This window comes from Lytechinus pictus, chromosome 7 (assembly GCF_037042905.1).
Source record: "Lytechinus pictus isolate F3 Inbred chromosome 7, Lp3.0, whole genome shotgun sequence".
NCBI lineage: Eukaryota > Metazoa > Echinodermata > Echinoidea > Temnopleuroida > Toxopneustidae > Lytechinus > Lytechinus pictus.
The window spans coordinates 38813864-38836680 of NC_087251.1; the positions used below are offsets into that span (position 1 = coordinate 38813864).

General features: G+C 37.3%; 2 protein-coding genes across 2 annotated transcripts; both read left to right on the top strand.

Annotated features, from left to right (window-relative positions):
* Positions 1–7397: 7397 nt before the first annotated feature.
* LOC135154778 (uncharacterized) lies at positions 7398–21869 on the top strand. Its single transcript, XM_064102645.1, has 4 exons — positions 7398–7479; positions 14181–14263; positions 14805–14937; positions 15395–21869. The coding sequence occupies exon 4, from the start codon at positions 15400–15402 to the stop codon at positions 17974–17976; it is 2577 nt and encodes an 858-aa protein (XP_063958715.1). The 5' UTR covers positions 7398–7479; positions 14181–14263; positions 14805–14937; positions 15395–15399; the 3' UTR covers positions 17977–21869.
* LOC135154779 (uncharacterized) lies at positions 17933–19834 on the top strand. Its single transcript, XM_064102646.1, has one exon. The coding sequence runs from the start codon at positions 17933–17935 to the stop codon at positions 19832–19834; it is 1902 nt and encodes a 633-aa protein (XP_063958716.1).
* Positions 21870–22817: the final 948 nt, after the last annotated feature.

Sequence of the window (22817 nt, forward strand, 5' to 3'; positions counted from 1 at the left end):
GGCAATGTTTGTGAACCTGAACAGGACGCGTATACATGTAACTAGATAATTACCACGAGCGCGAAGCGCGAGCATAAATGTTAAATATTCGTTCTGGCCTGGTCGAAAAGGGACCTGTTAAGGATGTTTTGCAGTTAGCCATTAAGACGATACATATTTCAACGATTAAATAATGCGAGCGCGAAGTGCGAGCTGAACATTTTTGATATTCCAACCTAAAAAGATGAGATTTCAAATCCCCCAATGGGACATTCGATTCATGCTTGTCAATCATGAAAAAGCATGGGTAATTTTTGGTATCTTCCTACAATAATAATGCAAGCGCAAAGCGCGAGCAGAAATTTTTTGATATTCTGATCCGAAACTGGATAATTTTAGCACGTTTTGAATAAGATCAAGCTTTGTATCTAAAAAAACATGCGTGCGCGTGTTTTAGAGTTAGACAGAATCCTGGCAATCTGAATACATTTCATTTTTCATCATAAAAATCAATAATGCGAGCGCAGAGCCCGAACTGAAAATAATATTTGAAATTCCGATGTGAAAAGGGTCAATTTAAGCACTATTTACAGCACTGTGTATATAGGGAAATTTGATTTTTTTTTCTCTTTAATCCTCATAAGAGGGACTTTATTTGTTCATATGATATTTACAATCGTTTTTACAAACGTCACATACAAAAATATACATAGATGAAATAATGAAACAGGAACTAAAGGATTAAAAGAACCTTTGAGACCTGTTTTAAATCAAGTCTCTTCTGATTACATTTTCTTTTTAAATAACTTCGAATTTCTACCTTTAGATCTTTCATAAAATAAAAAGCATGAGTCATATGCTTGTCGTTTCCAAAACATTTTCTAATATAATTCCTATAGATTACAAATTGTGAAAAATTTATAATAAGGTTAACCACATTCATTTCTGTTTTTTCTATTTCATGACCTATCACGATAATTTTTTCGTTCAAAACAATCTTTACATCGAACAAAGCATTTATCAATTTAGAAACAATTTTCCAAAAAACTGTTACCACTTGACAGGTAAAAAGAATATGAATACTGGTTTCTGGAACATTACAAATATTACATAAAATATCATTTCTAATTTTCCATTTGCAAAGGTTGTCTTTACTTGGTAGTATTCTATGAATTAATTAATAATAATATTGTTTAATCCTGTTGTCGTTTATAAAATCCAGTTTAAACTCTAATAATCGTTTCCAATTAAATTCAAGAGGCAAGCCCAAGAAATCGTTCCAAAAATAAATACAAGGGAGGTCTCTTTTCTCCCTTTCAATCATCAAATGATAAAAATGTCTGGCTTTCATGCCATTGATTTCTATACAGTCACCTGTTGATAGTTCAATAGTGCTGGATTTCGATGACATGCTACTTACATTTCGTGCACTATTACGTAATTTGTCAAGCCAGAACTTCGGGAACGCATTTTTTATTTTCAACAATTCAAAGATAGAAAGTAATTCTCTTTCTTTAAAAATAGTGCATATTGAATCAATCTTCTTCCATTCACCACCTGTTACGATTTGTTTAACTTTCAAAATATTGTTCTTTATCCAGTTAGGAAAATATAATACATCTTTTTTATACTTTATGTTACTATTGTACCAAATAATTTCGTTTTCAATATTCGTTACTTTAAACATATCAATATACTTTAAATCAGCCCATGAACAGAACATGTCAACATAAAATATGGGCAAATGTTTTTTCACACAAATACGATACATATCACTCTTTTTGCAATTAAAAGTCAAACAAAGAGGCAAATCCCCGCCGATTTTCTGAGTCCAATATTCAAACAGGGTTTTCCAAGCACTGTCTTCACCTGTAAAATATTTATTGATCCATGATAAACGTAGTGATCGACATTTTGTCTTTAAGTCAACCATTCCTAATCCCCCTTCTTTTTCAGGATTATGACAAACATTACGTTTCACCATTTCTTTTTTGGAATTCCACAAAAAATTGTAAACTAGTTTATTAATATCTTTGATTATTTTAGAAGGGATTGGTACTGCCTTAGCAGTATGTACTATCTGTGACATTACTACAAATTTTATTACCACCACTTTTCCATGTAATGATAATTTTCTCATTTTCCATGAGTCAAGTGTATTTTTTATTTTTTGAACTTCATTTTCCCAATTGAGAGATTGAACAACAGAATATTTTTTCCAACAAAAACACCAAGACATTTTATAGGATCTTCAGTAAAAAGAAGATTGTTAGTTTCATTGTTGTTTATATTCATTTTCATAAGGTTTTATTTAGTCCAATTGATTTTTGGCCCAGCATATTTTCCAAACGTCTCGACTTCTTTCATTATCTTTTTGATGCATTGTATAGAATCAGTAAAAATTGTTGTATCGTCTGCATATTGTACGATACGTATATCTCTATCGTTCAATCTATGTGGAATTTGGATCCCTTGTATTTGATTATTTTGTCTTATTTTCTGAGCTAAAACCTCTGCAACAATAATAAATAAATATGCAGAAAGTGGGCAACCTTGCCTTACGCCTCTCTCTATTGCAAATTTATCTGATATCCAACCAAAATTAAAAACACGTCCACATGCACCATTATACAGTGCGATCCAGAATAAACGAAACCGACATTTAGCGATGATTTGTCATAACTTAATCATAAATACAATATACAAATGACCTATCAATGTAAAGCTTAGAATCTCCTCCTTCATCTCATATTACTTAGATTATTTCTCATTCGCGCATGAGTGAGCAAAAACAATTTGAATAAAGGATACCAAAAACTCATTTGGCGGGGGGTATCTGAATTTCAAAAAGAAAATCACATGCCTACAAAGTTAAATATCTGCTCTTTCATTTGATACCTTAATCACAAAAAATGGTCCAGAAGTAAACAAGTTATGTTCCCTCGAAACAATGCTTGTATTTCCATAATTTCATTAAATAAACTTGTTTTCACCGGTTTCTCACAGAAGCTATCGCACGGTTAACAAAAGACTTAGTGCATGGCTGATCTTCAACAAAACGGAGTGTCGAGTGAGTTTGAACGCTAGCCTGTAAAACCTCTTCATTTTATGAAATTATTGAAATTCAAGCCTTATTTCAAATAACCAGAACTTTCTTATTTCTTGACCATTTTCTGTAATTTAGGTATCAAATTAAAGAGCAGATATTGAACTTTTTAGAAATGTGGTTTTCGTTTTGAAACCCAGATACAGCCCGCCAAATGACTTTTCGCTATCACCTCTTCAAATTGTTTTTGCTCACTCATGCGTGAATGAAAAATGATCTAAGTAATTCCAGATGAAAGAGGAGATTCTAAGCTTTACAATGGTAGGTCATTTGTCTATTGTATTTGTGATAAAGTTATGATAAATTATTGATAAATCTCGGTTTCGTTTTTTGTGGGACGCACTGTACAACGTTTCTATCCATCTTAAAAACGAATCTTTAAAATTGAGTTCTTTTAACAAAAAGAATAGGAAATCATGATTAATGGTATCGAAACCTTTTTTTTTTTGAAATAGGGAAATTTGATAGCACTATATAAATAATGCGAGCGCGAAGCTCGAGCTGATATTTTATTATTATTTTGACCTAGGATCGAGACATTTTAGGCCTAAGGACATTTTGTCATCATATAAGAATGATGACTATCTTCTATTTCTTTTCCTAAAACTTGTCAATATTTATTTCTGAAAAAGGGACAATTTATTTTTTATGAATTCATACAAATTTCATTTCATATTTATTAATCTGTTAAGCCTAATGAGTGTGTGAAATTTGTTGACAGTGCATGAGGCCTGAAAACCTGATATTTTATGTATTTTTGTAAGCATGAATAGGATTCATTGGTTGATATATTTTTAGCAAATAATGCGAGCGCAAATCGCGATCCGGAATTTTTTAATGGGGGATTTAAGTAGTTTAATTGTTATAGAATAAATAGGTATACATAACTCACCAATCAAAATGCGAGCGCACAGCGCTAGCTCATAGGCCTTTATCATTTTTTTTTTACAATCGAGACACCTGAAAAGGTATATTTAGAGAATCTTATATGAAATACAAAAACCTATAAAACGGACATTTTCCAGAGCACTTAAAAACATAAATTGGTAAATAAAACAAAATAATGAAAGATCGATGTACGAGCTGAATTATGTTTTGTATATTGATATCAAAACTTGATATTTTAAACTACATGTCAGCATATTGAGCAAGATATGTATCTCATCGAACAGGCAATGCGAGCGCGATGCGCGAGCGAAACTTTAATATAGTGACATTAAATATTAAAAAAAATTGTTTTCCAAGTCTTCTCCTTACCTTATTTCATTTACTCGTCTTCCTCCTTTTACGTTTCGTCTTCTTTTTTCTCCTTTCTTTCCCCCTTTTTTATTTCCCCGTTTTTCCCATTTTATTTGCTCTGTCAATAGGGGGGGGGGTTGCCCTCGGGCCGCCTTGATCCGCCTATGTTAGTAGTTGTTATGATGAAAGAATGCGACCGCGAAGCGCTAGCTGAAAACTTTTATAATGATGAAATGAAAAATACATTTTCAGTTATCAGGTTAGATTATCAAATATTTTCAGCTTGTGCTTCTCGTTCGCATAAAAAACTGTAAGGTCGGGATGCGTATATAACTAAACAATCTATTTATGCCAGCGCAAAGCGCGAGCTCAATTTTTTATAAACTGACTTAAGAAGGACTAAGGTATAATTCCTATTTTAATTGCTTGTCCTTTTTCTCTTCTTTTTTTTCTTCTGTTTCTTACCCCTTTTTTGCGCCACCATGGGGGGGGGGGGGGGCAAAATATTTGCCCCCTGGATCGGCCTATGTATGTTGACTTGAAAAACACTACCACTTACATGTGGGATTGAGGCAGAGGATGCATACCTCATTAATCAAATATTGCGAGCGCGTAGCGCGACCTGAATTTGATAAGAACCCTTTTTTGTGACCCTCAACAGGGTATCTATCTCGCTAAACAGACTTAAAACTCGAAAACATTGTTTTTGTCTGTTATCGTAAAAACGGGATATTTTAATTCAGCCGCATTAATTTAAGTTTTTTGGGCAGGACATATATTTCACTATAAACAGGCAATACGAGCAATGTTGCGCCCCCGGTCGAAAATGAATTTGCATGAAGCCCCCTAAGTTCAAGGTCAATTTGGCGCCCTCGGTTAAACATAAACTTGGCGCCTCCATGTGAAATATAACTTTGCCCTCCCTCCCCCTCTCTGAAACATGTATTTGTCGCATTATGGTCAAAATTCAAATTAGCGCTCCCCTAGTTCGAACATCAATTTGGCGCCCCCCCTCCCAGTTCAAACATCAGTTCGGCGCCCCGTAGTTCGAACGTCATTTTGGCGCCATCAAATCGACGTCCAGGTCAACATCCCTCTTCCGTTTCCCATCTCCTTTTCTTTCTTTTTTTCTTTCTCTTATCCTCATTCCCCTTCATTCCTTTCTCTTTCTTTCTCTCTTTCTTTCCCCCTCTTCCTCTCCCCTTTTCTTCTTCTCTTCTTTTCCTCCTCTCTCTCTCTATTTTTCTTCTCTTTATTTTCCCCTTTTCTTTCATTTCTTGTCTTCCTTTCCCCCTTTTCTTCTCCTTTTCCCCCATCTTTTCTTTCCCCCTTTTCTTCTCTTTTTCTGTCTTTTCTTTCCCTCTTCCTCTCTCTTTTCTCGTTTTTCTTCTCTTCCTCCCCCCTTACTCTCTCTTTTTTTCTTCTCTTTTCCCATCTTCCTCTCTCTTTAAATATTATTATCTTCCTTCCTCTTTTTTTCTTCTTCTTTTCCCCCTTTTCCTTACTCCGTTCTTTTCTTTTAATCTTTTTTCTTCTTCTCTCCCTCCCCCTTCCTCTCTCTCTTTCTTCTCTTCTTTTCCCCTCTTCCTCTCTCTCTTTTTTCTTATCTTTCTTCCCATCTTCCTCTATTTAAATATTCTTCTCTTCCTTCCTCTTTTTTTTCTTTTTTTTCCTCATTTTCCTTTCTCCTTTCTTTTCTTCTCTCTCTTTTTTCTCTTCTTTCCCCTTTTCTTCTCCCATTTTCTTTGTCTTTCCTTTCCCCTTTTTCTTCTCTTTTTTTTCTTTTCTTCCTTTCTCCTTCTTACTCTCTTTTCTATTCTCTTCTTTTCCCATCTTCCTCTTTCTTTTTTATTCTCTCCCTTTTCCCCTCTTCCCCCCTCTTTTTTTGAGCTGGGGGTTGGGGGGGGGGGGGGTGAGGCAGTTCTTCCTCGGCCCCCCCCCCATGGATCTGCACCTGATAGAACCCCATGGCCTTGTATCATTTGACCTTTGGACCTCTCGATGACATTTGATATATCTGATCATAATTTTACACACACTGCGGACTATCGGACCCGCGGTCTATCGGACCCGCGGACTATCGGACCCGCGGTCTATCGGACCCGCGGTCTAACGGACCCGCGGTCTATCGGGATGTCCCCGTCCAGTAGATATGTGAAAAAGATGCTCGAATCTGGCAGAAAGTGTGAAATTTGGCCTACAGGGGTATTTTTGGACGCTGATTTAAAAAATTGCCGGCCCCAAGCGATCTGACCATCGGTTCGGCCGCCATTTTGAAATCCAAGATGGCCGCCATCGATGGCCACCATGGATCTCATTTTCTCTTGATATTTCCAGTTCTACTCGATCCGTGGCTCTGAAAATCGTCATGTAGTGGTATTTTGTGATGCTGAGTATTATTATTGCTGACCCTAAGTGATCTGACGATCGGGTTGGCGGCCATCTTGAATTCCAAGATGGCCGCCATAATAAAGTTGTTTTTTCTTATTAATACTCATTCTACTTAAGCTATGGCATTGTAATTTGGCATACAGGGGTAATTTTGGGTGCTGATTAAAAAAATTGCGGGCCCCAAGCGACATGACCATCGGTTCGGACGCCATTTTGAAATCCAAGATGGCCGCCATGAAATTTTGTTTTCTCTTGTTTTTTCTTTTTATATATGATTTATGCCACTGCAGTTTACTTAACTATGACATTTTGATATCCTGAATTAAGAAATTGACAATTCTGAAAGATATGACCATTGTGTTAGCCGCCATCTTGAATTCCAATATGGCCGCGCCATAATGCTCACATGGAAAATTTCTCTAGTTCTAAAGCAAAGTCAGATATTGATACCACTGAAGGTGGCAAATCCTTTGTGCTTTGTTTATTTGTCATAGAAAGATATGAATATGAACTAGACAGTAACTTTGAATGCGCAGCTGGGTGAAAATTCGAATTATTCTTCCAGGGACATTAAACAATAATAATTGTAATGTAAAAACAGTCTAAATGCATAGACTAGCAATAAGTAAAAATGGGGAGTCCCCTAAATACTCGCGCGTGATTGGCTGAAAGTTGAGGAGCCACCTCAGGCACAGTACAAAGGCAAAAGCTACTCATCTTGCAGAGCTGCCAGTAGAACACTTCTTCCGAGTCATTATACGCTGGTGAGTGTATTTAAAAGCCATGTTTATATATAAAGAATTAGATTCACCATGTAGACACTGTAAACTAAGATTATTTTGGTAAGAAAACAAAGTACTAAAAGTGGTTCCCTTAAATGATTTTATCAGCAATTTCTATTCAGTCCCACATGCTCATTATTTTGTTATATCTATGTAGACTATGAATGATAAGGGAGGGATGTCTTCTCCACTCCTAGTACCAATCACTCTAAGCACCAAGGCTATTAATTCCTGTGTTAAAAAAGTGAGTGCACGCGAATTAAATGTTGGACCTAAATTACTAGATCTTACCATGGAGCTCCATGACGAAATCTGTTCTTAAATTAGACTCTAGATATTACTAAATTGAAAAAATGTATAAATAGTACTCGCCTGGTCTTTTCTTGGGGTATTGAAGCCTTTTTGTCCAGAACTTGCTCAACTTTTGCGGCAAATTTTGTCGCCATAGGGTTGTGCACATTCTCGTTTAATACTGGTTGTCACGTGACACGGCAATGTCGTTAGGCTGTTTGGCCTGTATTCAAGGCGTTCTATCCGTTATGATTTTATATTGAATGAAGCTAATTCCATCAGGTATAGGCCCCTATCAAGTCAAAATCGATACAGGGATCGAGAGGGGGGGGGGGGTGGAGCCAAAAATTTCCCAGTCACATGGTATGAAAATGATATTTTTATGATTGTCCACGATCATTAGGGCAAACCCGTGTGTGGCAGTACGGTAGCGTGATGAGTAAAAAAAAAATAAAATAAAAGAAAGAAAGAGGGCCAATGTAGGCATACATGGCGCGTGGGAATAAAGTTGCTTTATATGTTCCAAGCGAGTGAAGCAAGCGAGAAAAAAACTTTTCGTGCAAATCTAAATTTGAGATAGATATCTTAACTTACACTTTTCCTTTTCTTTTCATTAATTCCCTTCATTTCTTTTTTATCTTGGTTGTAGAACTTTCGGGGGCCCCTAGGCCTAACCCTTCCATCGTGTACCCCCAGTGCAATATCAGCAGGTGGGTCTCGATAACTCTGGATATTTAGCAATTAGACCTATTTATAGAAAAACATAACGTTAATGTTTTGATCCCTTCCCCCCCAAAAAAGGAAAAACAATTATAAACTAAGTTATATACATCCCCCTTTTCTCATTTCGCTTTTTATTTTCTCTATTCCCTCCTTATTTTTTTTGGGGGGAGGGACCTTTTCGGGGGGCACCGCCCCTAGCTACGCGCCTACCAGATGAAGAGGCGAGCGAGCAAAACCTTTGTCACTTTTATTACAAATATCAATTTTGCAATAGATTTTGACATAACATTCGGAATTATTCTCGCATGCATTTTTCTTTCCTTTTGCTTTTTTATGGCCTTTTATTTCTCTTCCCTTTCTCTTTCTGTCTTTCTTTCTTTCTTTCTTTCTTTCTTTTCCTTCCTTCATTCCTTTTCTCTTATCCCGTTTTTTTTTGGGTGAAATCCACTGGACCGGGGATCAAGGGCCAGCCTGCATGCCCCCGGCGGTTTACGCCTCTGCCGTGGATGTAAGCTATATATACGCATGATCTTAATCTTCATTATAGAGGCGCATCCAAGATTTTCCAAATTAAGTAGGGGGGGGGTGGGGTGAATTTTCTCAAGTAAAATTTGACAACTCCCAAAAAAGGTTCTTACTAAAAAAAAAAAAACCGGTCATTATATTGTCTCGCGTAAAGTTTGACAAGTTAAAAAAAAATGGTCACTCAAAATGAAAGTCATTTTGTCCGCGTAATATTCGGCAAGCCCCCCCCCCCCCACAAAAATAAGAAAAGGGAAAGTCATTTTGTCCACGTGATATTTGGCATCCCCCCCCCCCCCAAAAAAAAAAAAGGTTTTAACTATAGCAATGATCGAAGGTCATTTTGTCTCGTGTAAAATTTGACAATTTTTTTATAAAGTTGTCACTAAAAAGAAGGTCATTTTTTCCATTTCCACCACCGATTGGTAACTATAATGAATGATTATTATGTTTCATGAATTGTTCAAAATGTGTCTCTCTATCAGTTTTGCATATTAAAAAAAATGTCAGCTCATGCTTTTTGCTCGCAATATTTTGATTAGTAAGAATTTCTTCTCTTGTATATGCGAGTTTGAGTAAATAACTAGAGAGAGAGGGGGGGGTCCCTCACCTACTTGTCCTCGCTTATTCCCAATTTTTTTTAATATTATACTCGTGTTCAGAGTGTTTCAAAGTCTTTTCTGATTTTTTTTACACTTTTTATTGTCTCGGAGCTTCCCTCTATTTCTTTTAACTATGATGTAGCCCTTTTTACTTGTTTCAATTCTTTTATGTCTCATTTCATTGAAAACATAATTATTAAACTGACTGACTTTATTACAAAATTTTGATATTATTTTGTCTTGTTTGTTTGGCTTTCTTTTTTTCTTCTTATCCTTCTTACTTTTTCCATTTCCTTATTTTCTCTTTTATAAGGTTCATAAGGTTCATAAGGTAGTATTTATTGTCCAGATAAATAAATAAGTGGAAATTTGCATTTTTACATGGTATTGAACATACATAACATAGCATAGAAAATGAACATATTTACAGAAAATCAAACAATCACATATAGTCAATTATGATATACACGTGCAAATGCTACCCACTGGGTAGTATTTGAAAAAAATACTGTTATTGACATTAAAATTAAGATTGAAATGGAAATCTGAACTGAAAGTTAGATATCGGATATTGAATTGAAATTACATTAGAATTGTAATAAATCAGTACTATAAATCTTCACAGCATTGTCCACTTGTAATTGTTATTGTTATCAGTATTTACATATTATTTTTATTTTCAATATTGTTGTTTTAAAGAATTAACATCAACTACCCGACAAGGTAAATTTACATTATTAGGCATATCATTATTCTTATACAATTATTATTTTTATTTCATTTCATGAGGCATCCGCCAACTTATATACAACAACAACAAACATATTTATTTGGTGGTGTGCCCCTCTAAAAAGGGAGGAAAATAGGAAGGAAAAAAAGAAGAAGGGAAGGGGAAAAAAAAAGAAAGAAAAAGAAAGATGATGAAAATTATCTTGGTGATGATGATGGTGGTGGTGATGGTGGCGGTGATGATGATGATGATGATGATGATGATGATAATGATGGTGGTAGTGGTGATGATGATGAGAATGAAGTTGGTGATGATGGTGATGATGAAGACTAGATGTAATTTTGTTATTTTGTCTTTGAAAAAATTAAGTAGTGCATAGGTGAATTTATTTAAAGTTAATTATGAAAATAGCAGAAAAAATAATTTGAAAAATTGGTATGCGTTCAGGAAAAATCCATCCCCCACCAAAAAAAAATTAAAGGTGAGATTTTTTAAATAATTATTTGTGACGGCGTAGGCCTTTGCGAGCAGCTATATCGGATATAATTATGGTAAAAAGTAAATGAAATGTCAAGAAATACGTGATAATGACTTTTATTGTACATTCAGTATATCAATAGATAACTTCATACTCTCTCCAAAAAGAAAAAAGTGGGTCATTACGGACCATTAAAAATGGGAAATTTTTGCATTTTGTATTACATAGAATATTGAGCAACTGCTCGTTTATGACGTCACAAATCAAGCATTCGAAATTCTACTAACTCCATTTTTTTTAAATAACACCTTCACCGATGTTTTGAAATTATTTTTCTTTGGCCTATATTTTCACAATCTTTTTATCAAGGTGAAATTCCCCTTTACAAAACAGTATCCGCATGATCAGTGTGTAGCGGTAAATTATTCACCTGATAACTATAGACCTATCTATAATTCATGCGGCTATGTTTAATAATATATTGCTGTGAATAGAATGAATGTCATTAAAAACATAATCTCACTGATCACTAATGCCAGCTCGACGCGCAAACTGAAAAAATATATTTTCTGCCCCGATAATTTGATAACCCTAACCTAACCCAATTTCTAAGTATATTTATCATAAACAGGATAACTATAGACAATTAATTGAAAACTTGATATTCTTTTGCGAAAATGAATATGAAGGACAACTTTTTAATAAAGAACACAGTTTTAGAGCGTGATTTATATATACAACCGCTTAATCCTGTCACTGTCGGTATGACATGAAGCAGTTGGAACTTTCTGATTCCATCAGCTTAATAATTTTTGCAACAGGCGCCAGTCCAACAAACAGACAGACATTTGCCCAAACAGACAACATCTCAACCTCTGCTCATTTCTTTTTGCACGGACACATAAAATCTCGACCTACCCATCACTTTTCTCACTATTTTCTCCTCCCTTTTATTTTCCATTAATTTTTCTTTCGTTCACTTTTTTTCTGTCCTCTTTTTCCTTCTATTTTTTTTTCTCGTCTCACCGCTTTTCCTCATCCCCCAGCCCCCGACGCCCACGCAGATTCGCAAACAATATCAAGTGTACTGTTAGGCAAGGGCGGAAATCTCTCCCTAAAGGTAGCCGGGACCAGGGGCTGGAAAATTTGACAAGAAAAAAACAAACAAACAAAAACAAAAAAGAAGGTTTATCACCCCAAAAAGAAGGTCATCTTGACCAAAAGAAATTTGATAAGCAAACAAGCAAAAAAAAAGGGCACCCCAAAAGTAAGATCGTCTCTTCCAAAATACATATTTTATTTCGATTTTGAATGAAAAGACCCAAAATAGTAGGGGGATGACATTTCATAATGTGTCCCCCTACTATTCTAGGTGAGGGGGACATGTCCCCCTGGAATTTGCGCCCCTGTGGGTGGGGGGTGTTGCGCCTCCCTTTCGGAATCATTATGGAAGAGTGTAAATACTCGCTGTGATTTCGATCTCATACCTATAAAAAAAAATAGAACAGCTACGCCTTGAACACAGGCCAAAATGCCTAACGATTTCTCCGCGGCATTAACAACTATCGTAAAGGGCGCTCCATTTATCAATAAAGATGGATGTTAAGCTGTCTATGGCGACAAGATTTGCCGCAAATATTTACGAAGAATTGTGAGAAATGGTCTGAAAATGCAACAAAAGAACCGGTGAGTACCGATTAAACATTATCAATTTATTTAATAGAACATATTTCATGACTACAATTCAACAATTTCTAGATAATATTGCTTAGTTCTAAGCTAGGGCGGCCCAAATGCGCGTGAGTGGAGTCCCAGTTTATTAGCACGGGTAAGTATTGGGGTGTCGCCTAGAGTGGTCTTCTCCACGCCCTTTACGATAGTTGTTAATGCCGCGGAGAAATCGTTAGGCATTTTGGCATGTGTTCAAGGCGTTCTTTCTGTTTTATTTTTTATATTGAAGATTGTGCATTTGTTGAATAGCGCCGTCTACGTCAGGTATGAGATCGAGTGTATAAATACACTCTTCCAAAATAATTATGATTAGGACCTGGCGCTGTTTAACTTCAATCTCTTTCACCTAAATTAGCGATGAATGCTAGCATTATAAAATATATATTATTAACGTCTGACGAAAAGAATAACCAACCGATCAGCTGACGAGAACGCGAATCACGTGATCTTCATATCAGCTTCGATCGCGAGTCAGAAGTGAAGAGCAACTGCCCAGAAAATCAGGAAAACCGTGAAAATGTAAGTTCCCCTTCATTTCTTTCATTTTTTTGTTGTTGCTAACGATGCATTTACACTATAAAATTATAATTTAAATAAGAGAAAGGAATATAGCTTGTACTTGTGATATAATATATAAATATCCTGTTCTCAGAGATTTCTAACCAAAAATACTACTGATGTCGCCTATGAGGTCCATACATGTAATGTTTGGACCTCATTGGTACTAGGAGTGGTCTTCTCACCAATTTTCGAATAAAAAATGCCATTCTTCTATAATAACTTCATAAATCATGCCATTTATTTAAATACTTGATTAAAATATTGCTTGGATGTAGTATTCTTGATAATATATAGACTCTCATCATAATTTTACTTTTCTATTCATCTTAGAAAGCTAGTCTACTCTATCAGACCACATGAGACGAGTGAAAAGACATTTCATGACTATATTCATGACCAACGCATCTCTTACGATAAAAGATGCAGCAAATCTTTCTGAAATAGACTAAAATAGACAATAAACATTCTAAATAATATTTAGAATGTCTTGAAATCATTGATTTCTAATATTATCATATTAAAATGGGGTATTTTTTATATCAATTGGTAATAATGAATATGTGATCGATCAATCTAATCGTGGATGAGCACTGAACCAACTTACCTTTTCCTGTATTATTTTTTTCAATTCATTCAACGGTTTGTTTGCAGAATCAGGGTCATAAAATGTGTTCTGAAATGTTGCTTTATTATTATATATCTAAATAAATAATGACGATGATACTATTATTGCCCTGGCTTTAGCACGCTATAATCTGATCGCATTCAAGGAATCTCTTCCTAGGTTATTTTTCATCTTTTCTAATTCTCCTAAATTACTAAGATTTTATATAAGGTATTTTTATACAAATAGCCTGAGAATTTTTCTTCTTTATGCCAATATGTTTTTTTTCTGGTAAAGCCTATTCATGTCTATACAAGTTTTGATAGTTTGTAATCCATCATAGGTAAATTTTATTATTTTTCATTTTACTTTTTATTCATAACCAAGTGTGGTAGTGTATGCAGCCCTTTGATTCCTCTTTTATTGTCTTCCCTTGTTCAGATTTGGTGTAGCCTATGGGGAGGATATTGAAGGTCTTTGCCAGCTACTTTCCAGCAAAACAAAATGAAGAGTTATTTTTGCAGGTGAGCAGATACTACAATGAAATATTGGATGACTGTAATTTTAATTATTCCACTGGATGAATGCTTAACGTATTCAGGAATACGACATCATTACTTGGTTTTGTTTTCTTGTTGATGATTTAATTTAGAAATATGTAAAGTTATGTGAAATTCGAATTTCAAAACTACCACTTGGAGAGTGTTCAGATTTCATATCTCGATTGCTATATGCGCTAGTTTAAAGGCAAATTGACACTTACGATTGGTGCAATAAGGGGGGGGGGGGGCTCTTGTTAACAGTAATGGTTTTATAGACACCAAATGTCAAATGCCCGCACTAGTGTGCTTGCCCTTTGAATTCTTACAATGAAAAGTGAAATCTTCATGCTGCAATTTTAGTCCCATATACACATAATTGTTGTAAAGACAAAACAGAAATATAATCTAATGACTTCAATATTGCATTTCACCTTGTGAAAAGTTTGATCTGATTTTAACAATTCCAATTATTTGTAGTAATCAATATTTGTTCGTTTTTTTTTTCTTCTTTTCTTACATGTAGCACCCCCAGAGAGCCTTCAGCTAGTTCCAGTAAAGTGTGTATGAATCTGTTATCATGTCACTATCGGGTTTTTCTAGTGAGAGCATGGTCATCATCACAGAGTAATATTTAGTCCTGAAGTTTCATATTGCATGTAAGTACAGATTACCACTAATAACCGGGGATGGGGTAGAGTGCCCTCTCAACAGAATTTGTCACTACCCACCCCCCAAAAAAAGAGATTGGGGTGGAGGTGCTTGTCAGAAAATAATGGACGGGAAAGTGCCTCTAAAAATATAAAACGGGGGGGGGGGGGGGAATTTGGAGTGGGGAATGGGTATTGTATAAAATAAACTCAGGTACAAATTTAACTTGCCTTGCATTAAAAGGTATTCAAGAGTGCCACTCGTCAACATGCATATATTTATAAAAAGTTATAGAAATCTGTGATATATAGTGGTGATGAAAAATAATAGCATTCTGTGATTAATGTCAATAACAATATAACAATATAACAAGTCTAGGTAGAAATGGTAATATTAACAATGATAAATAAAGGTAACAATAACATATTAAATTATGAATTATTGCATTATCTTTCTCTTTTTCAGATCAAATGCTAAAATCAGAGAAAGCATCATCTACAATGGCAAGTCCAACAAACTGGCAACTTTGTGCTCTTTGTCAGGAACATTCGGATAATGATCTATTAAGAGATGCTCGTAGAGCCAGCAATCAGTCAAGTCGAGAAGTCTATGAGAAACTTGCTCAGAACCTCAGAACACTGCATGATCTAGGTGCCTTGCCTTGTGGGATAAACATTTCCCGACTGGATGAAGGTTGTGGTATTGCAGAGACGCTAGCTTTGCATGCTGCCAAATGGCACAAAAAATGTTACAGGCAATGTTGCGGTTATAGAGTGGGCCGAGCTGAATCAGTTGCAATGAAGCAGAGTGCAGACAACAAACTTGATGATGCAGCTTTCTCACCTGTAAGGAAAAGACTAAGAACAAGCTTGGCATCTTCATCTGAAGAACAGAAAAACACTAAGACATGTTTCTTTTGCGATGATGTTATTACTAATGATCAAGTAGTTCACAGGGCAGCAACAATAAATTTAGATTCAAAAGTTAGAATGATGGCGACAGAGCTGAGAGAAACCAAACTTCTTACTAAATTATCAGTAGGTGATATGACAGCATCAGGTGCCGTATATCACAAGAAATGTCTGACTGCCCTATACACCAGATACAGATCATTTGAAAGAAAGAAGGAAGTACTTACCAGTTCAAATGAAAATATGCAACCGGAATCGGTAGCATTGGCAGAATTGATATCCCATTTGGAAGAAATGAAGTTGACAGATGGCAGTTGTAATGCATTCAAGCTTGCAGATCTTGTAAAACTTTATACAGAGCGTTTGAAGCAACTAGGAGGTGATATTTCGAAGAAGATTAATTCAACTCACATTAAAGACAAGCTTCTCAGACAACTTCCATATCTTGAGGCACATACAACCAATTATGAGGTAGTTTTGTCGTTTAAAGAGGACACTGGTGACACTTTATTGAACACCTGTAGACAAGGCTCTGATGATGATGATGCTGTAATCTTAATGAGAGCAGCTAAGATTGTGCGCAGAGATATTTTGGAAAGGCATCATCTCTTCAATGGATCTCTTCTTGACGAATCGTGTAACACCACAGCTCAATCATTAACCACCTTGATGCAAATGATCCTTGTGGGTACCAACATTAAAAAACAGATGACAAAGAAAAAGAGCATCCATGTGCAATCCATAAGTCAGCTTGTCACATTCAACACTGTTAAACGAGGTAGACCTGAAACCGCACGAGCCCGTCATAGTTTGGAGCGTGAAACCTCTTTGCCTGTCTACCTTGGTCTCCTCATTCATAATAAGACAAGGAAAAGGGATCTTGTGGACATCCTTTTTCAGCATGGTTTGTCAGTGTCATATGACCGCGTCCTCCAAATATCCGTAGATGAAGCTAACAAGGCTATCGAAGTCTATGAAAATGACCGAGTGGTGTGTCCAACTAAACTGCGAAGTGGGTTGTTCACAACAGGGAACCTGGACAACATTGATCACGATCCATCAGCAGGATCCTCGCGAACTTCCTTTCATGGGACAGCAATTTCGCTTACACAACATGTCTCACAAGACAATAAAGGTACCGTTAGGAATCATGAGAATGTCGCTGAGAATGGAAAGAGTAAGCATAGGAAAACCATTGATGCCCTACCAACATCTTACAGTGATGTCCCTCCTGCGGCATTTCCATCTAATCAGCCCATTCCAAGAAAACCTAAGCATCAATCAACTCCAACTGTTTCTACAAGAATAGAGGACAAGGACAGTCAGTGGCTTTCCTTTGTACACAAACTGCGGGAGAATGGAGGTCTCGAGGGTGAAAAGGACATATCCTGGTCAGCCTACATGGCAAATTTACAGGTTGGAGTTCCTCGACCACCTGCTATTACAGGACTGTTACCTATGTTCCGTGAGAGTGCCCATACATTAGAGATGGTGAAACATGGGATGAACTCGATCAAGCAGGCAGCAGAACTACTGAATCCCGGGCAAGTTCCTGTTCTCACTGTTGACCAACCCCTCTATGCTATTGCTAAGAAGATTCAGTGGACATGGCCAAATGTATACGGCGAAGACAAGTTTGTGGTGATGATGGGAGGACTTCACATAGAGATGGCCTTGTTGAAAGTGATCGGTGACTTCTTGGAAGGGAGCGGTTGGACGAGTGTGATCACTAATGCAGGTGTAACAACAGAAGGAAGAGCCGAGAGTCTTCAAAAAGGATCACAGACTTCAAGGGCTCAATGGGCACACCAGGTTACTGCTGCAGCACTTCATTCTCTTCAGCAATCAGCATACCAAGACTATGTAAAAACATGTGCAAGTGAAAACATCCAATCGTTTGATGCTTGGAAGCTCAAGATGGCAACAGATTATCCCCAGTTTTGTTACTGGAATAAGGTTTTGCAGTTGGAATGCCTTCTCCTAGCATTCCTAAGATCACAAAGGGAAGCTAACTACATGATGTACGTGGAGGCCCTTAAGGCGATCATTCCATGGCTGTTTGCAATGGATCATTACCATTACAGTGCATATCATGGATCTCCAGGATCTTCCAATCAATCCCATGGATACCCATAATTCCTTCACCGATGGGAACTTTGTTACTCAAAAGTCATCACACAGATTCTCTGCATTAGCACATGACCAAGTACATGAACAGCAGAATGCTGTAGTCAAAGGTGATGGTGGGGTAATAGGAATCACTGAGAATGAAGCTGCTCTTTGTCGATGGATGGTGGCTGGTCCAGAAATAGCAAGAATTATGAGTGAATATGAGGACCAGTTCCAGAGCGAGAAGGAACCTGATGTTCGCCATCATGAGCAACTACCAAGCATGCAGAAATCCTTTGCAACAGATCTCAACAATACAATAAGTTCATTTGAGAAACTGGGGAATCCATTTGATGAAGACACTAAAGATCTGTACGTGCTTGACACCAAGGTCGTCATGCCCCATGAAGCAGTCGCAACACTCAGATCAATAGAGGAAACTGGCAAGGCACAACATAACAAATTTCTGGAGAGAATGAAAGATCCTTCTGGAAAATTCTATGACAAAATTTCAAAGAACAATCTGGCAATATTCAAATCCAAGGCCAAGAAAGTACATGCCAAGTCTTTGGTGAAGATGACTAATATGAAAAGCAATGTTGAGCTATTTTCTCGAATGTACATTTCTTGTCAAGCTAGAGATGGTGATATCGACACATTCTTTGAACATGAATGTCACAGTTGGCCCCCAGCATTGGCAGAGAATATTGATACAATGCGCCCTCCAACCAGCAAAGCTGATCTTGTGCCTTGTTTGGAAGCTCTTGTACCCCGTACCAAGGACATACCCAAAGCAGAAGTTTGCATTTTCGATGGGGCAGCCCTAGTGCATCAGTTGGAACCCAAAAAATGCAATGATGTAATCAAGACATTTGGAGATTATGCAGAGAAGCAGTTCCTTCCATACATTGCCCGAAAATTAAATGAGGAGACGGTGGTACGTGTCGATGTTGTGTGGGATACATATAGAACCGACAGCCTAAAAGGAGGCACCAGGCTTGGTCGGGGTACTGGCATGCCACTTCATGTAACTGAACAAACACCAGTACCTCTAAACTGGAGCAGCTTCCTTCGTGTAGATTCTAACAAGAAGACATTGTTCAATTTCCTTGCTGCTTCTCTACAAACAATGAGTGTTCCAGATGGAAAAACTCTACTTACAACCCAGGAAGAAGAGGTTAAATCAAAACCCTCCTTAAATGTTTGGCAGAACATTCAACCATGTACACATGAAGAAGCAGATTCACGCATGGTGCTTCATGCTTGGCAGGCATATCAGCAAGGATTCAGAAGTATTATCATTCATGCTACAGACACAGATGTGGTTGTGTTGGCTATCGCAATGGCCAGTAAAATGGATGGCGTCGCATTGTGGTTGGCCTTTGGACATGGAAGAATTCTGAGGTACATAGCAGCTCATACTATTTCGAGAAAGCTGGGCCTCGAACGTTCATGGGGACTACTGTTCCTGCATGCTGTTACTGGATGTGATACCGTTTCTGCTTTATCTGGGATAGGCAAGAAGACTGTGTGGGATGTATGGAATTCCATGCCAAACTTAGGAGAGGTCTTCAATCGTCTCTCGAATGCACCATTTGAAGTAACAAATGATGACATGGACACAATTGAAAGGTTCTTTGTTGTCCTGTACAGTAGAACTTCCTCTCTGAAGAAAGTAAATGAAGCACGTAAGCAGCTATTTGCTCAGGGGAATCGACAGCTGGAAAACATTCCACCAACTAAAGAAGCACTGCGTCAACATGTGAAGAGGGCAGTCTATCAAGCAGGTCACATATGGGGACAATCTCAAAAAGCAAACCCAGAGCTGCCTTCGCCTGCAGATTGGGGATGGACAAAGGATGATGAGGGATGGCATCCATTCTAGACAGTACTGCCAGAGGCGTCAAAAAGCTGCAGAGAGCTGATCAGATGCAAGTGTAGAAAGCGGTGCACTGGAAATTGCAAATGTTCTGCAGCTAATCTACCATGCACAGGACTATGTTTTTGTTCAGGACAATGCTTTCGACATGAAGAATAGGAGAGTCAAGTTGGATTGAGAATTTATGGACCATGTATCATTGCTTACACATTTGAATGACACTAAAGCAGGTATGAGACTTTTTTTTTTCAGACCGAATAGTCAGATTGCTTGAACGGCATTTGTTTTCAACCAACATTCCAAAATAACTTTGCGTCCAGAAATACCCAGAATGAAAAATGTGACAACTCATTTAGAAGAGATAAAAATTTATTTCTGCCATTTATGAATTTAAGATGTCCGCCATCTTGGAGCTGAAGATGGCGTTTGACCCAGTGGTCAGATGGCAATGAGCAACGAAAATACCTTGATTGTGTGCCAAATTACTGTGCCATAGATCATGCAAATTAGATTGTGGAGAGAATGATACAAAGCAATTTTTCATGACGGCCATCTTGAATTTCAAGATGGTTGCCGACCCAGTGGTCTGATCACTTGGGGCCAGCATTTTTCTTAAGCAGTGCTTCAAAATACTCCCGTATGCCAAATTACAGAGTGACAGCTCAAGTAGAACGAAACAAGACAAGGTGGGGGAGGGGGATATGTCGGCCATCTTGGAATTCAAGATGGCCGCCATCTTAGAAATGAAGATGGCGGCTGATCTGATTGTCAGATTGCATAGGGCCGATGATTTTTGAAATTGGCATCCCAAAATACCCCTGTTTGCCACATTTCAGTGTCAGATGTGATGTATAACTCAAGAAAATTAGAAAAATGATTTTTGATGGCGGCCATCTTGGATTTCAAAATGGTGGCCGACCCGGTGATCAGATCGCTTGGGGCCGGCAATTTTTGAAATCAGCGTCCCAAATTACGCATATATGCCAAATTTTAATATAGGAATTCAAAAGAAACTTGAGAAAGTGTTTTCAATAATATTTCATGGCGGCCATTTTGCCGCCGACCAAATAATCAAATTGCTTGGGGCTGACAATATTTGAAATCAGTACCTCAAAATACCCCTGTATACCAAATTTCAGTGTCACATGCCATGTAAAACTCAAGAAAGTGATATTTATTGATTTTTCATGGCGGCCATCTTGGATTTCAAAATGGCGGCCGAACCGATGGTCAGATCGCTTGGGGCCGGCAATTTTTGAAATCAGCGCGCAAAAATACCCCTGTATCATTACTACTTTAGTCTAGGCCTACCCCGGTTTGGACCTTGGTCCTGGCCAGGGAATGGGGTGGCGCAGCCCTGCCCCTGGACTGGGTCTGGCTGGGGCTCCTTCCATTCATGCTTTATAGATCAAAATCGAGACCTAATGCGGGACCTAATCTAGTTTAGCAATACAAGAGATCTAGGATAGATATCTAGCTCAGGCAATACGAGCAATCGCTTGTAATTAGTCTATTCTAGGGCCCAAGATTGAAACTGTCTTTACATCATTAGTAAGCTAACATTATAGATCTACTAGAACCACAAATGATACTCTAGATCTCTTCTATGTCTTATCTTAAACCTGACTTTTTAACTCTGACATTAAAATTCAAATAGAATCCAGTACATGTACATGTGTAGGTTCTAACTTAGACCTTTGGGAGATGGGGCCTCCGCTGCCTTCGCTTCGGTGGTGGAGCCCCCTGGGTTTATGAGAGAGCTATGGAATAGGGTAGTGTAGCTCTAATATATTATAATACTGTTTTCTATTGCCAGGGGTAGAGGCCTAGATCTAGTCAAGATTTATCAGTTGGTAGATGTGCACTACAATAACATGTAAAGTATAAGACCCTAGAAGTGAGTGGGGGGTCCCTCTTTGTTAAAAAAAAAACCTGAAGTGGTTGGTGTGTAATAAAGGTGATAATATAATTCAGAAAATCCTGGGTCACCCTCTGTGCTAACGAAGACTGGAGACTACTGAACAGGAAGGGAAAGAAGGGGAATAAAAGAAGAAAAAAAACACACTGAATTAATTAAGTCAAACACTGTCTGATTAGACTGATGACTATATTGTATGTTAATATCTAATATAGATATTAACGTACCTCTTTGATGGATATTTTAGACTCTTCCAATTTTTAACAAAAACAATAAGTTGAACAGGCAGTCAACAAAAAATAGATTTATGTATCCTCTTTTGTGTTTTCTGATTTGAATGTATTCTCTGAGAGCTGGCCGCTGCCCTGTAGACAAGCTAACTGTTTGATAAGTTTAATACACTTCTGAGGATGTAGCACACATTTTAGTACTTTGATTTGTTTTACAGGTTAAATACCTTATCAAATGCCTTTTCTATGGAGAAAAAGCATTTCCATTACCGGTAACTACAGGATTTGGTTTCTGATCTGTGGATAAAAATAACCATGATAATTGAAATTCTCTTGGTGACTGTTATGAAGAATTTTTCATACTGTATTCTATTTCTTTTACCTATTTACTGTAAAGAGGATTTTTAGATTAATTATTAAAGGGGTGTTGTTTTTAGAAAAAAAAATAGGCAATTTGAAGTAAAGAAATTCCCTATGTTTTGTATATAGAATTATAGGGCCTACAATTTTCTTTCCTATAAAACCTACATGTAAAACATCCCAGGGAGCGAAGACGGCTGATTTGGGGGGGTTTCTGGGGCAATATTAAACAAAAATTATTTTGCTCAATTTTGCCCAATTTTGCCCAATTTTCCATGTCGCAGGTGGGGCGAGGGGGTCAAAAATTCAAACTCCCTGGATCATCTTGATTCTCGCTGTAATAATCGGTTAGGATGCTAAAACATCCCAGGGAGCAAAGACGGCTGATTTGGGGGGGTTTCGGGGGCAATATTAAACAAAAATTATTTTGCTCAATTTTGCCCAATTTTCCATGTCGCGGGTGGGGCGAGGGGGTCGAAAA